At 43.8% G+C, this 12665-nt stretch overlaps 1 protein-coding gene across 8 annotated transcripts in view; it reads left to right on the top strand.

Moving 5' to 3' along the window:
* Kiaa0753 (KIAA0753 ortholog) overlaps nucleotides 1–11159 on the top strand; it is a 53887-nt gene extending 42728 nt beyond the window's left edge. For 6 of the 8 annotated variants that reach the window (XM_085695255.2, XM_048448648.3, XM_048448647.3 and 3 more), the window contains 4 exons: nucleotides 558–639; nucleotides 5539–5659; nucleotides 6064–6288; nucleotides 9715–11159. In XM_085695255.2, the coding sequence (XP_085551381.2) occupies nucleotides 558–639; nucleotides 5539–5659; nucleotides 6064–6288; nucleotides 9715–9832 (546 nt within the window). In that variant the 3' untranslated portion in view covers nucleotides 9833–11159. Of the gene's footprint in view, nucleotides 1–557; nucleotides 640–3360; nucleotides 3417–5538; nucleotides 5660–6063; nucleotides 6289–9714 lie in introns of those variants that run through there. The other 2 variants (XM_048448653.3, XR_007234815.3) reach the window with 2 other exon arrangements.
* The last annotated feature ends 1506 nt before the right edge of the window (nucleotides 11160–12665 follow it).

Genomic DNA, 12665 nt, shown 5'->3' on the forward strand with positions numbered 1-12665 from the left:
TGATGAAATGGTGTGGTCAAGGTCATAAATGCTGAGAGAGCTGGAACACCCTGTTCGGGTCTGACCCTACACTCAGCATTTTTGCTTTAGTTACATCATGATTAACTCAGTTCTTCCTCATTACTAAATAGGAAATTATAAAGAAGATAATTTTTGGTGGTTTTTGAAAATTTAAAGACATATTGTTTGTCCTATTCTTTAAATCACTTCCCCTCTCTTTGAGTAACTGCCTAGACCTGAGCTATCCTAGGCAGTAGAAAGAGCCAGCATATGTCTGTTGAAACACAAAACTAATGAAGAGGAAAATACAGGTAGTCTGTAGAAGGACAGGGGTCATGTGTCTGCCATGACAGCAAGCTCTAGGGGACAGATTAGCCAAGGTGCAGTCATGTTAGTCACGCTGTTTCTCCTAGGCTTCCCTCATGAGCTGCTCACTTCCTGGCCCAGTAGACACCTGTTCTCATCAGTGTCTGTCTGCTGAGCTGTTCCCACACTTACTACTTCTGGTTTATAATGAAACTTACTTTTTCTCATAAATTAAACTTTCTTTTTTAAAGAAATACCAGGAGACAGTTCGCCAAAGATATAATAAAATTGTTTACGCTGACCCTCACTTATGGACGCACGAAGAGAGAACTGGTAGGTGTTTTTCCCCGACCCTCAATATTTTACTCTGAAAAATTTCAAACTTACTGAAAGGTTGAGAAAAACTGCCAATAATGACCAGAATCCTGACCTTGTAACTGTAAGGTTACCATGCCACTGTTTAGCCTCAGCACCCAGTTAGTCCCAGTTTTGCATTTCAGATGTAATTCAAGGTAAACTGTAAAATGTTTTAAAGGAAACCACCAGATAGCCATGCTTTTGAGTCCACATATGCGGTGTCAGCTTGAGGTTCTTATTTATTTATGGTTTTGTTTTGCTTTTCTGAGGTCAGATTTATTTAAGGAATAGGGAGATGGCTTAGTGAGAGACTGAAACAGGAGAATTGACAGGAACTCCCAGGGCCAGCTAGCCTGGCATAGGCAACAAGAGAGACCCTGGTTCAAACAAAGTGGAAGGCCCTGACTGGCATCTAGTGTTGTCCTGGCCACCAGGCATGCTCCATGCCATGCCAGTGCCTGCATTCTTACACCTTCCTCCCCCCCCCTCATACACACACACACACACACACACACACACACACACACAAATTCACAAATTTATTAACTAGAAAAAAATTTGCATGTAACACACAGATCTTAACTGTGTCTTTTGAGGAGTTTTGACAGATCTGTTTTTTTACCCCAACTCCTGTCTAGATGTAGCACACATGGTTGCAGCAGAAATATCTCCTATGTCCTTCCCAGTCAATGCCCTAACTTTAGGCAATACTACTTTTCAGCCTTTTTGACTATCTAGAGGTTTGAGTAAGTGCAAACCTCTTTTGGGAGAATGTGTTCTTGTTAGACTCTTCCAGTTAACATAGCATGTTATAGTCCATTGTTGCTGATTTCCTGTTGCTACTATAGCAAATAGAAGCTTAGAACACTTCTCACCCACAGCTTACTGAATCAACACAGATTTAGTCTCTATAGTTTGAGAGATCAGAAAGCTGGAAATGAGTCTCAAAAAGAAGTAAAGATGCTGGCAGGGCTGGTTCCTTCTGGATGCCTAGATGAGGGTCTGTTCTGTACTGTTCTCCCAGTTTCTACGGCTGCTGCCATTCCCCAGCCTGGCCTTGTTATCCAGGGTCTTTTTCTATGGTATGTTTCAGTCGCCTTTCCTCCAGTAGTCAGGCCTTCCTTTGTTTGCCTATTGTAAAGATATCTATAATCACATATACAGATTACTCTGCCCACTCATCTCGAGATCTTAAAGTCCCTTCTGCAATGGAGGTAACACAGAATCCAACTATTGATTGTAAACATCTTGGGGTCCATTTACCCTACTAGCTACACCCCATCCCTCTCCCTATTCCCTTCCCTCTTTCTTCCTGAGAAGTATTCCTTGGAATGTCCATACCACATCTAATTAGCATGTTTGCCAGTGGATTTATATTTGTTTTCTTCTAGTTTGAGGCTATTAAGAATAAAGCGAAGGTGCTGGAGAGACGGCTCCGTGGTTTAAGAGCATTTGTTGCTCTTGCAGAGGACCTGAGTTCAGTTCCCAGCACCCGTATGATGGCTGACAGTAGTCTGTAACTCCAGTTCCTGGAGATCTGGGTCTCTCTCTGACCACTGAGGCAGCGGGCACACAGTGTACATACACACAGGCAGGCAAACCCTTAAACAGAATAAAAGTAAATGCATCGAAAGTTTATTTTAAAAAGCAAATAATGAATCTAAAAACAAGCCTGGTGACAGATTTCTGTAGTCCAAAGCTGAGGCAGGAAAATCAAGAGTTCTATCCTGGGTGGCATATGAATTCCAGGCTAGCCCTGCACAGACCCTGTCTTAAGTAAATCTGCCATAAACATATTAATATGTAGTCTTTGTGTAGACCATCAGTTTTCATTTCTTTTGGATAAATACCTAAGAAGTAGACTTGCCAGGTCACGTGCTAAGTGTATCAAACTTTATAAAAACCTGCCAGACTGTTGCCAAAGAGCTGAGCCATGCCCACTCCTGTGTCATTGAGTTGCCCTTGCTTGCCCCCAGCAGTGTCGGTCTTTTACACTGTGTCCTCAAAATATTTCTTGGTATTTCAGTTTTACCATCTTTTAATACATTTTAAGCTTTATTATTACCTTTAAGTATGGGTGTGTGCCTGCAGGGATAGGTTTCAAGTGATTAGTAGCCTATAGTATATAATTCTTTATGAGATGTTCAAAATCTTTTTGCTGCTTTTTAATTGGGTTGCCCTTTTATTTTTTAATTATACAGATTATTTGTGTGTTCTAGTCATAAGTTCTTGTCAAATATATGTTTTGAGTTGGTTTATTTTGTTTCTGTTTTTCATATTTTGCAATGCTGAGGATTGAACCCAGGACCTTGCATACGCTCAGCAGACACTGTACCTCTGAGCTATCTTCTCAGCACTGCCTTTTGTTTTTTGTTTTTTTAAATAACTGCTATATTCATAATTGTCTGACCACTGTTAGCTACTTCTTCCTCAATTCCAAAACGTTTATTTTGACACCTCCGAAAACAACCCTATGTATGTATCAGTGGTTACTTCCAATCCCCGCCACACACACACCACTTGGTGACAGCCACCACTCTACTCAAGTGGATGTTTTGCAGTCATATGTTTCTTTTGTGTAGCTTAACTACTTCCTCTCTCAATGATGTTAAAGTTTTAATTCTAATAAAACCTCAGTCAACTTTGTATATCATTTGTTGTTGTTTTTTGTTTTGTTTTGTTTTTTTTGTGGCCCAGGGAACCTTTGCCTGCCACTGAGATGAGAGGATACTGTTTTCTTCTAGAAGTATAAGGTTGGTTGGTTGGTTTTAGCTTTAATGTTTAGCATTATGGTCTGTCTTAGATAGAAGTTTGTGGTTTGAGGAAAAGCTGCTGATACTCATTTGTTCTAGCTCTATTTGAAGAAAGAGGCTTGGTTTTCTTTTTCAATTTTCACTTTTCATTTATTTATTTACATTGTGGCTGTAATTGCTAGACTCCTACCACAGTTTGTCTGGGAAGTGTTAATCAAATTCTGCTTCCTCATGAAAGAGTAGCTGTGGTTGAGCATTACCCCTAATGAAACTTAAATCCAGTGCTTATTACATTTACTTAGAGATGTGTAGGAAGTTGCACGTAGATGCTTGATACCAGCTTGTATCACATGGAATTATTTCAAGATACAAATTTGCATCATTTTTAAAAACGTATTCTCCATGTTAAATTTTGAAAGATGGGCCATCTAACAGAACATGCATGTACTCTTTCTGTGTTTTCTGCAGTTTCTGTGCATTTTGTTGTTTCTCATGGCGACAACCCCTGGCTTCTATCTCATGGGCTAGCAATTGAATTATTCTTCTGGGCCTGGCTTATGTGTTCAATCCTACCTGTGCAGTACTTTTCTTATACATGCTGAACAACCATCAACAAATAGGGATACTCAACCTTTATTATAGAGCTCTCCCTTTGCCCAGTTCTTGCTTGTGAACTCCCACAGCCTGTTCTAACAGGCTACAGCTGTTTGCCAAGATGTTTAGCTTTCCCAACTAAGCCCCAGGTTCCCTGAGGCCTCGAGAGTTTCTCAGTCAGTCATGCCCCCATTGTGGCTACCAAAAGTAGCCAGGACCCTTTTAATGATTGTGGTGTTTGTGTAGTCAGACAATGGACAGTTAGGATTTTTTGAGTTAGAGGCAAAGGAAAGGGATGTGTTTTACTGATGGTTTGACCATGGACCACCAAGTTAGGTTATATACTGTGAAAGTTTTAGGAGGGACTTAGTCTTTAGGAGGGACTTAGGTTATCCTTTTGATAGGATAACCTTTAATTATTAGTTGTTATATAGGTCTCTGTGTAGAAGGCTTTACTTTTTAGAGGAGCTTTTTAGAGTCTGGAGAAGTTGCTTAGCAATAAAGAGAGCACTCTACTCTTGTGAAGGACTGGAGTTTGATTCCCAGAACTCACATTAGGCAACTCTCAACTGTTTGTAAATGTAGCTTCAGGGTCCCCAGTGCCCTCTTCTGGTATCTCTAGGCACCTACACTCCTGTGCATATACCCACACACAAGCACACATAACTAAATAGTTTTAAACTATTAAAAAGAGGAGCTTTTTAAAACACTAAGAACTGAAGTGAGTGTTGGACACTTGTAATTCCAGCATCACGAGAACACTGTAGGATCCAGAAAGCATGCTTAGAACCAAATTTAAAGCGATTTTAGGGTTATGTGATGTCTAATCCTTTTCTTGCAACTCTGTGAATAACTGAAAATTGATTTTACTCAGTAGTGGTAATATTTTTACGGAAGCTGATCTTGGCAGTGTTTGTTCCTGACAGTGAGTGATCATGAGCACGTAATATGCATCAGAGACAGTGTCTTACTGGAGCATCTTTACCTGAAGGACGGGTTTCTTTCTTCCACTTGAAACACATTTAAAACTAGAAATCATCTGAAACTCACGAGAGCTCTCAGGTTGTAGTTAATAAATTAGTGTCTTGACTCTCATGCAGATTTTTTTGCAACAATGTTCAGAGACAAGTTATATCTGCTAATTAAGTGTTCAGGTCTTTTGAATGGCTTTCTCCTTCTTCAGTAATCAAAGCATTTAAAGGTTAAGAAACAAACTTCATGACTTCGGACTTCTTGACTGGCAGCTGGGTCCCAGTAAAATGGTGTCTCCCGAGGCCTTTCACAGAACGGACAAGGACTCTGGCATGGCGCTAGGGAGCAGTGCTTATTTCTGAAGACTGACTCTGCAGTGCTTTCTTTCTCTAGAACTTAAAAATCCATCTTTGTGTTTGAAGCCCCTCTGCACCAACCCCGGCCTGTGTCTTAGTGTGTGAGAGATGGCTGATATCCTCACAGTCCATCAGCTACTACCACATTCTTAAGAGGGACACATTTTTGACATCAGTCATTTTATACCTGTCCTTTCTAGGCCAGAACAACCCAGTAGTAAGTGAAAGACCTGTGGCTCCTCATCCAATTAAGATCACTAAGGCAGCAACTCCCAAAGACTCAGCCGTGAACATCTTGTTAGAGAGGCCCTGCAATGCCAAGTAAGTGACAAGTGACACTGTGGGTTTTCTAGGTGGTGGCATTGGGTGTGGTTCGCATGTGACAAAAGTTGTTCGGAGCAAGTTCTTGCAAACTCTGATGGATCAGTAAGACGGTGGTTCTGTGGTTGGTGTTGAACTCTTGCATTGTAAGGAAGCCTCCGGCACCTGGCAGTTTAGCTGGCTTTCACTCTGGCGTATACGATTGTGCTGACACTAGTGTGAGCTTTATTTCATCTACAAAGCAGGAATGCCTGCAGTGTTAGGATTAGTGTGGTAGAAAGAAGTGGGAAGTGATGGCAGGATGCCGAATTTTGTTCGGTATGAGGAGGGCAAACCGTCGTGGTGCAGGAACAGTTCACTCTTGCTTACATGTGCATGCTTTCGTCCCTCTCACGTGTTCTCAGCTCACTGGATGAAAGTGTGGGAACAGAGGAGGAATCAGAGAGAAGGGAGGCCCGCTTTCCCTCCGCTGGAGAAGATCTACAACAGAAGGAAGGCCGGACTCCCCTCTTTGTTCCACCACGGATGCGGCATAGCATTGGTGATTACTGTAGCCGATTTGAGCAATTCCTACGAATTATATCTCATGAGGCTATAGGCTCCTTCAACCCATGGCTAATAGCTGAAAGGTTAGTAAAATTTCTGTCTCTGCTTACAGGCCAAGGACCAAATTTTAGACTTGAAGAGGATCTGGAGAAAGGACTAGCTGAGGTCTTAATCTTTGCTTTGAAAACATCACAGGCTTTGCCACCTGGAGGAGCAGAGCACCCTGCAGTTTCCTCTCGGGCAGACTATCAGTCTAAGACCAGGGTGCCATAAAGTGGTGTAGACTGAGGGACTTGAAACAACAAGGATGTCTTTTCACAGTCTGGAGGCTGAGAGTCATCTAAGATCAAAGTATCTGATGGGTGTCCCCTTCCTAGCTGGCTAACAGCTGCCTTCTTACTCTGTCCTCTAGTGACAGAGGTCCTCTATCTCTTCTCTTGGGGCACTATTCCCATCATGAGGACGCTACCCTTGTGACGTCATATGGGTGTCATTACCTTCCAGGCTGAGGCTGTCATACTGAGAGTTAGGGCTTCACTGTATGAATACAAATACTCAAGTTAGGGCTGATTTCTTGATGCCATTGTTGAGGATTGTACTCCATAAGACAGTGCAAGTATTGCTGGGCAAGAAATGGCCATTATCAAATGCTCATGTGTGAGACACATGGGCCTTGACAAGCAGCTAGCTTCTGACAGCACTATTCTTCATTTGCCTCTCTCCTCGGCCTCCAGGTACCTTCTCCAAGTACTGCTTTATAACAAAAGGCAAGGCATTTTTATCATTGAGCAAAATAGATTACTCTTAAATTTTAATCATTTTATTTTCATTCATGAGCTTTTGACATCCTGCACTGCTTCTCCTTAGCCCATGTGCTGCCCTGGGCAAGGTGTGTGCTAAGAAAGGAGACTTAGGGCTTCAGGGAACCTGGATTCCAACATAGCACATCCAGAAATATGGCAAAGCCATTAAAAAAGAATTGCCTTTGAGTATGGGAAGCAGCCAGTCCAGATTGGTAGTGGAAGACAGGTCAAGGATGTTACTCTGAGGCAGAGTGAAGAGAGTTGGAAAGAAATCCCATGTCATATGTGACCCGGTGTGCTGAGTGAATGAGAAGCCCTTGTGTTTCCCTCATGTTTAGTGGAGAAGCAGGATAGGAATATAGAGACAGAAACAGATACAAAGACTTGTTACTTCCAGAAATAACACATTTCTGCTTCCAGAAATGACACGCCTGGTGATTTGAACCACTTCTCCCCTGAGGATAACTGTTAATAGAAAAGCTGGATTAAAAATAAAATGTATACTCTTGAAGGCATCTAGATACCAACTAGGTAATGAAGAATAGCTAGGTCAGGACCATGGAGAAGACAGGCGCTCAGTCCACAGTATGGTGCTGAATGGTTCATTCTGGAGGACAGCACGTCCACAGCCTCCGCAGGTCAGAAGACAGAGGTTGGAACCCAGTGGTGCCAAGCTACTACTGCCTTGGTAAAGTTTCTCTACTTCGTTGTTTGTGGTGCTGGTTTTGAACCCAGGACCTTATTCATTCTAGGCCAACCCTCTTCTGCTGAGCTATATCCCCAGACCTTGTATTACTTGGGATTGAGACCTTGGGAGGTTGCATTCTCTGTAAGTCCGGATGACCTGGATATCTGGGTCTTCTTACGGACTTTACTCGATGCCACATCTCCTCAGTTGCTGAAGGGATTCTAGATACTCTTGTTCCTGAGGCTCCAGATGTAAACAAACATAAATTTTTCTCTGGAAAAAATCATGTCTTTATGGGAGACTTAATTTATTTCTATAGTTTTCAAAACAGTGCCTAGCTTATAGCGGAAATAGCCAAGCAAGAGAGAGACAATAGCAGCAGCTCATCCACAGCAGCTCCAAATAGAAAGCTGTTGACAGACTCAAATGATTGCCTGTGTGGTCACGAAAATAAAAGACACAACTTAGAATCCTGCCAGAGGACTGGGAGCTTGTCAAAATCCAAACGCACATCCAAGGATAGAAAGGAGACTTTGTGAGATGAGGAATGTACTAGATAGGCTTGATAGCAAATTAGATACGACAGAGGAGAAACTTGGAGGCTTGAAATGTGGAAATACATATTTATCTCCAGAGCAGTATAGAAAGGCAGCATTAAAGGTGAAAAGTAAAGACAGGAGGGTTGGAAAAACAGAAGAGCGAGCAGTGTGGTCTAATATATGTAAGGGTATGGTCTGAGAAGGAGAGGAGTGTAAGACAGTGGGTCTGAGACAATATCCAGAGAGATAATGGCTGTCACCCCCAAGGTGACAAGGAACAAGTCATATAAACACAGGAAAACAAACCCCAGGTAAGTCTGAAAATATCTCTATCTAATTTACTTATTAATTACAGAGGAAAATGGTGGATTATAAGGAAGACGCCTGAAGACATCACAACTGAGTAGTAAAATCAGCAGTTGTCAGGAAAGGGGCAAGCACTAGGGGACACAGCAGCCCTCTTTTGGCATCTGTTCCAGAAATATGTAGCTGACAGTGATTGTAAGGGAGTAAATACTAGACAGCCCCAGAGACAAGGGCAGTAGAAGAGAGAGAGAGAGAGAGGAAAAAAGAACTTCTCAAGAAACGTTATGGTCACCGAGCAGTGGTAGCACACGCCTTTAATCCCAGCACTCAGGAGGCAAGGAGGCAGGTGGATCTCTATGAGTTTGGAGCCAGCCTGGTCTTCAGAGTGAGTTCCAGGACAGGCTCCAAAGCTACTGGGAAACCCTGACTCAAACCATCCCCCCCACCCCCCCCAAAAAAAAAAAAAGAAGAAGAAGAAAGAAAAAAATGTTAAGGTCATGGATGGGAGACTGAGGAATTTATTTTAAATGAAAGAATGAAACTAGTCTAAAGAGACATGACAGCTAAATAGTGTGGATTGGATCCTGAACTCTAAAAAGATTTAATGGCATTATTTGGAAGGTCGGTAAGGATTGAATAAAGTCTGTAGGTAAGATTAGATAATGGTTTATAGTGATTTTATGGCAACTGTCTGCACAGTGTCTTTCCTAGGACACGTTGAAGTTCTTGAGGGATACCAGGTCTGCGGCATACTCTCCAGCAGTTTAAATGAAAAGGTCTGTGTGTTGTGTGTGCACGCACATGTTTATTTAGAGACAGCTGGGATTCAGAGAACCTTGCCCTTTCCCACAGAGAAAGCATGCACCTTCGCTGAGCTAGGGCTGGACTGTGGCCAGGTCCTTCATTTCCAGTCACCTTTAATGTTAGCCGTCTCAAGGGTGAGGTCTGTTTGTCTGTTTTTGTACTTTTGCAGGGCTTGGAGATCTAGGTGCTACCATCTTAATATCTGGGAGAGCCAGGTCCCTTGCCTTCTTTTTCTTCTCCAGAAGTGTCTTCACTCTTCTAGATTTTTAGATCTCCACACAATTTTCAAGTTGATTTACTAGGTTTTCATGAATACTGAACAGCTCTGTTTGGCTGCCCACGCCTTCAGCTGTGTCCTTTGTTTTCCAGCTTTTCAGACGAGCTGGTAGATGAAGCCCTGGGGGCCGTGGCTGCGGAACTGCAGGATGTGTGTGAAGACTATGCAGAAGCCGTGTTCACCTCAGAGTTCCTAGAGGCTGCTGCATGAAAGCTGTCCAGGCAGGGCCCTCATAGCTCTGGAGGAGGGACAGCAGCACCCCGTGTCAGCCCATGAGGAGTCTGTGTCCTCAGCTACCCACTGAAGGGAAATGCCAGTGAGGTCATCCTCACTCCGTATTCTCTCCTTGCCGTAGCAGTGGTTCTGGAAGTTACAACAGGGTGGGTTATATTCTCAGTGCTCGAGGAACACGAGAGGATTATAATGATACAATATTTTCAGAATGTATAATTTTCCTACTGAAATGGTGTGTTCATTCCTCTGACTCAGTTTGGAGATCAAAATGTTTTGAAAGGTAATGGATAAAGACATTTCACATAGGAATCCCAGCCTCTGTTGAACCACAGGGGAGGGCTGATCAGTGCTAACCCAAGTGCAGTCACTGTCTGTTCCCAATACCTGGATCTTGTGGTAAATGTGTTCCTCACATTGTCACTGGTGCTGCCTGTGAGGACACCTGTCCCTACTGAATGACACCCAGCGTGGAATGCAGAGTCACCAAGCCTCTGCCAAGCAGCAGTAGGAGTGGACAGCCCGGCACACAGACCAAACACTTTCTCCATGGCTCACTCCCTAGGGAGTTTTTCATGTTTTCAGTTCCTTGAAGTCATTTATTGCTGTTTTAACACATGCTGATATGAAGAGCATTTCTCTGACTGCAGAAGAAGTTTGAGGATAGGAGAGAGCAGGCCTTCCCCATGCCAGCTCACTCTTCCTGAGGGCAGAAGGTCCTCCATACCACAGAGCATCCCGTCTGAAGGAGGGAGCCAGGTGGTGACTGGAAGACTTGGACTTTCCAGGGGACCAAAGATGCCCTTGTGGCCTTTTGAAGGCTCATACATCCTTGTGCTAAGGTTTTCAGAAACTCTGAATTGATAAAAAGAAAAGGAATGTGTATAAAAATAGGACAATTGCCTGGAAAAAAAAGTTTGCCTGGGTCAGTTATTTGCATGAGGTTTGGTAAAGAAATGGAAGAGCAAAGGGAGAGACACACTCAAGTATTTGTGTGAATCTGGGTACTGCAGATGCCCGCGTGGCCTCCTGGGATTGTTTCCAAGGTACCAGAAGTTCAGGTGATGATTTAAGCTGCTTTGTCACACTTATTTGTGCAAAATTGATTTTTGTTTAATATTTTCTCGCTTATTGTTACATAACCTCAGAATGTAAAGGCCACCGAGGGAATCGTAGTCTTCAGTCTGGAGAGTTAAACGTGCACTTGAGTCATGAGAAGCACTTGTCGTTGATGGTGTAAAGTCATTTGTGTGACAGTTTTTACTGTGCTTATTTAAAAAAATAAACTCAGTGTTTTAAATTGTGATCATGTCTATTTGAAATAATTTACATCTTCTTTTTCCCACAGGCAAGGTGAAATGGGATTTACAGAAACCCCTGAGAATACTTTTGTATTTGATGTGAACATAGTGAACTATTTGCCACCTCAGAGAAAAATAAATGCTAATAAAACCTAACATTTATTGAGCACATGCTAGAGTGTTGCTCTCACGGTGTTCCCTGCACCAACTTAATGCTTGTGTACTCTGTGAGATAGATACCGTCACACCCCACTAATAGATGAGAGCGGGAAGGAGAGTTAGGGCCATCTGGCCTGTGTTCCTGAGCTACACCGTGGTCATGGAGTCACTCACTCCCATGAAGATTACTGTGTCACTGTGTGCGTGCTCCTGCCTCTCCTGTCTCCAGCCAGTGGCCTAGACACTGCTTCTGGAACAGTGCCTTTGCTAAGTACTTCCTACCGAGGCCTGTCCTTGCTGGTGACCCCCTGCACCAGGCGACCTCCACTAGTTCAGATGGATGAGCCTCACCTCTGCCTTGTGCCCAGGCTCTGCTTCATAGCCCAGATCCTTGTGGCTCTTGACAGCGAGACACAAAAGTAAACCACAAGAAATAAGAATTTGGAAACGGGGATTAAATCCTCTGACTTAGATGCTCCTGCATACAACCTTGCAGCCAGACCACTAGAGTTTTTGCTTCATGAAAAAGGACTGAGCACATGTGAGTCTTTCTCTACCTTCGGTTTTCTCATGACCTGTTTTAGAGGGCCATGCGTGAGCTGAAGATGTTTGTGCTGCCTGAGCTCCCCACAGTTTGCTGAGATGTCTGTGTGCTCCTCGGTGCTCCGAGCTCCCCACAGTTTGCTGAGATGTCTGTGTGCTCCTCGGTGCTCCGAGCTCCCCACAGTTTGCTGAGATGTCTGTGTGCTCCTCGGTGCTCTGAGCTCCCCACAGTTTGCTGAGATGTCTGTGTGCTCCTCGGTGCTCCGAGCTCCCCACAGTTTGCTGAGATGCCTGTGTGCTCCTTGGTGTTCTGAGCTCCCCACAGTTTGCTGAGATGCCTGTGTGCTCCTCGGTGTTCTGAGCTCCCCACAGTTTGCTGAGATGTCTTTGTGCTCCTCGGTGCTCCGAGCTCCCTACAGTTTGCTGAGATGCTCAGTGCTCCGAGCTCCCCACAGTTTCCTGAGATGCCTGTGTGCTCCTCCGTGTTCTGAACTCCCCACAGTTTGCTGAGATGTCTGTGTGCTCCTCGGTGTTCCAAGCTCCCCACAGTTTGCTGAGATGTCTGTGTGCTCCTCGGTGTTCCGAGCTCCCCACAGTTTGCTGAGATGCCTGTGTGCTCCTCGGTGCTCCTTCCCACAGGCCGGCTTTCACTGCCAGGCCAGGCTGTCTCACCTGTTTAGTCCTAGTCTCCGGTTAAGACTTGCGGGCAGGGATTCAGCCTAGCACACGGTTGTTGCTCTGCAGTTCCTTTTGAATTAATGTACCAGGGGAAGATCACATCCAGTACAATCCAACAGATATGTGTTGGC

The sequence above is a fragment of the Myodes glareolus genome, chromosome 9, assembly GCF_982192425.1.
Source record: "Myodes glareolus chromosome 9, mMyoGla1.1, whole genome shotgun sequence".
NCBI lineage: Eukaryota > Metazoa > Chordata > Mammalia > Rodentia > Cricetidae > Myodes > Myodes glareolus.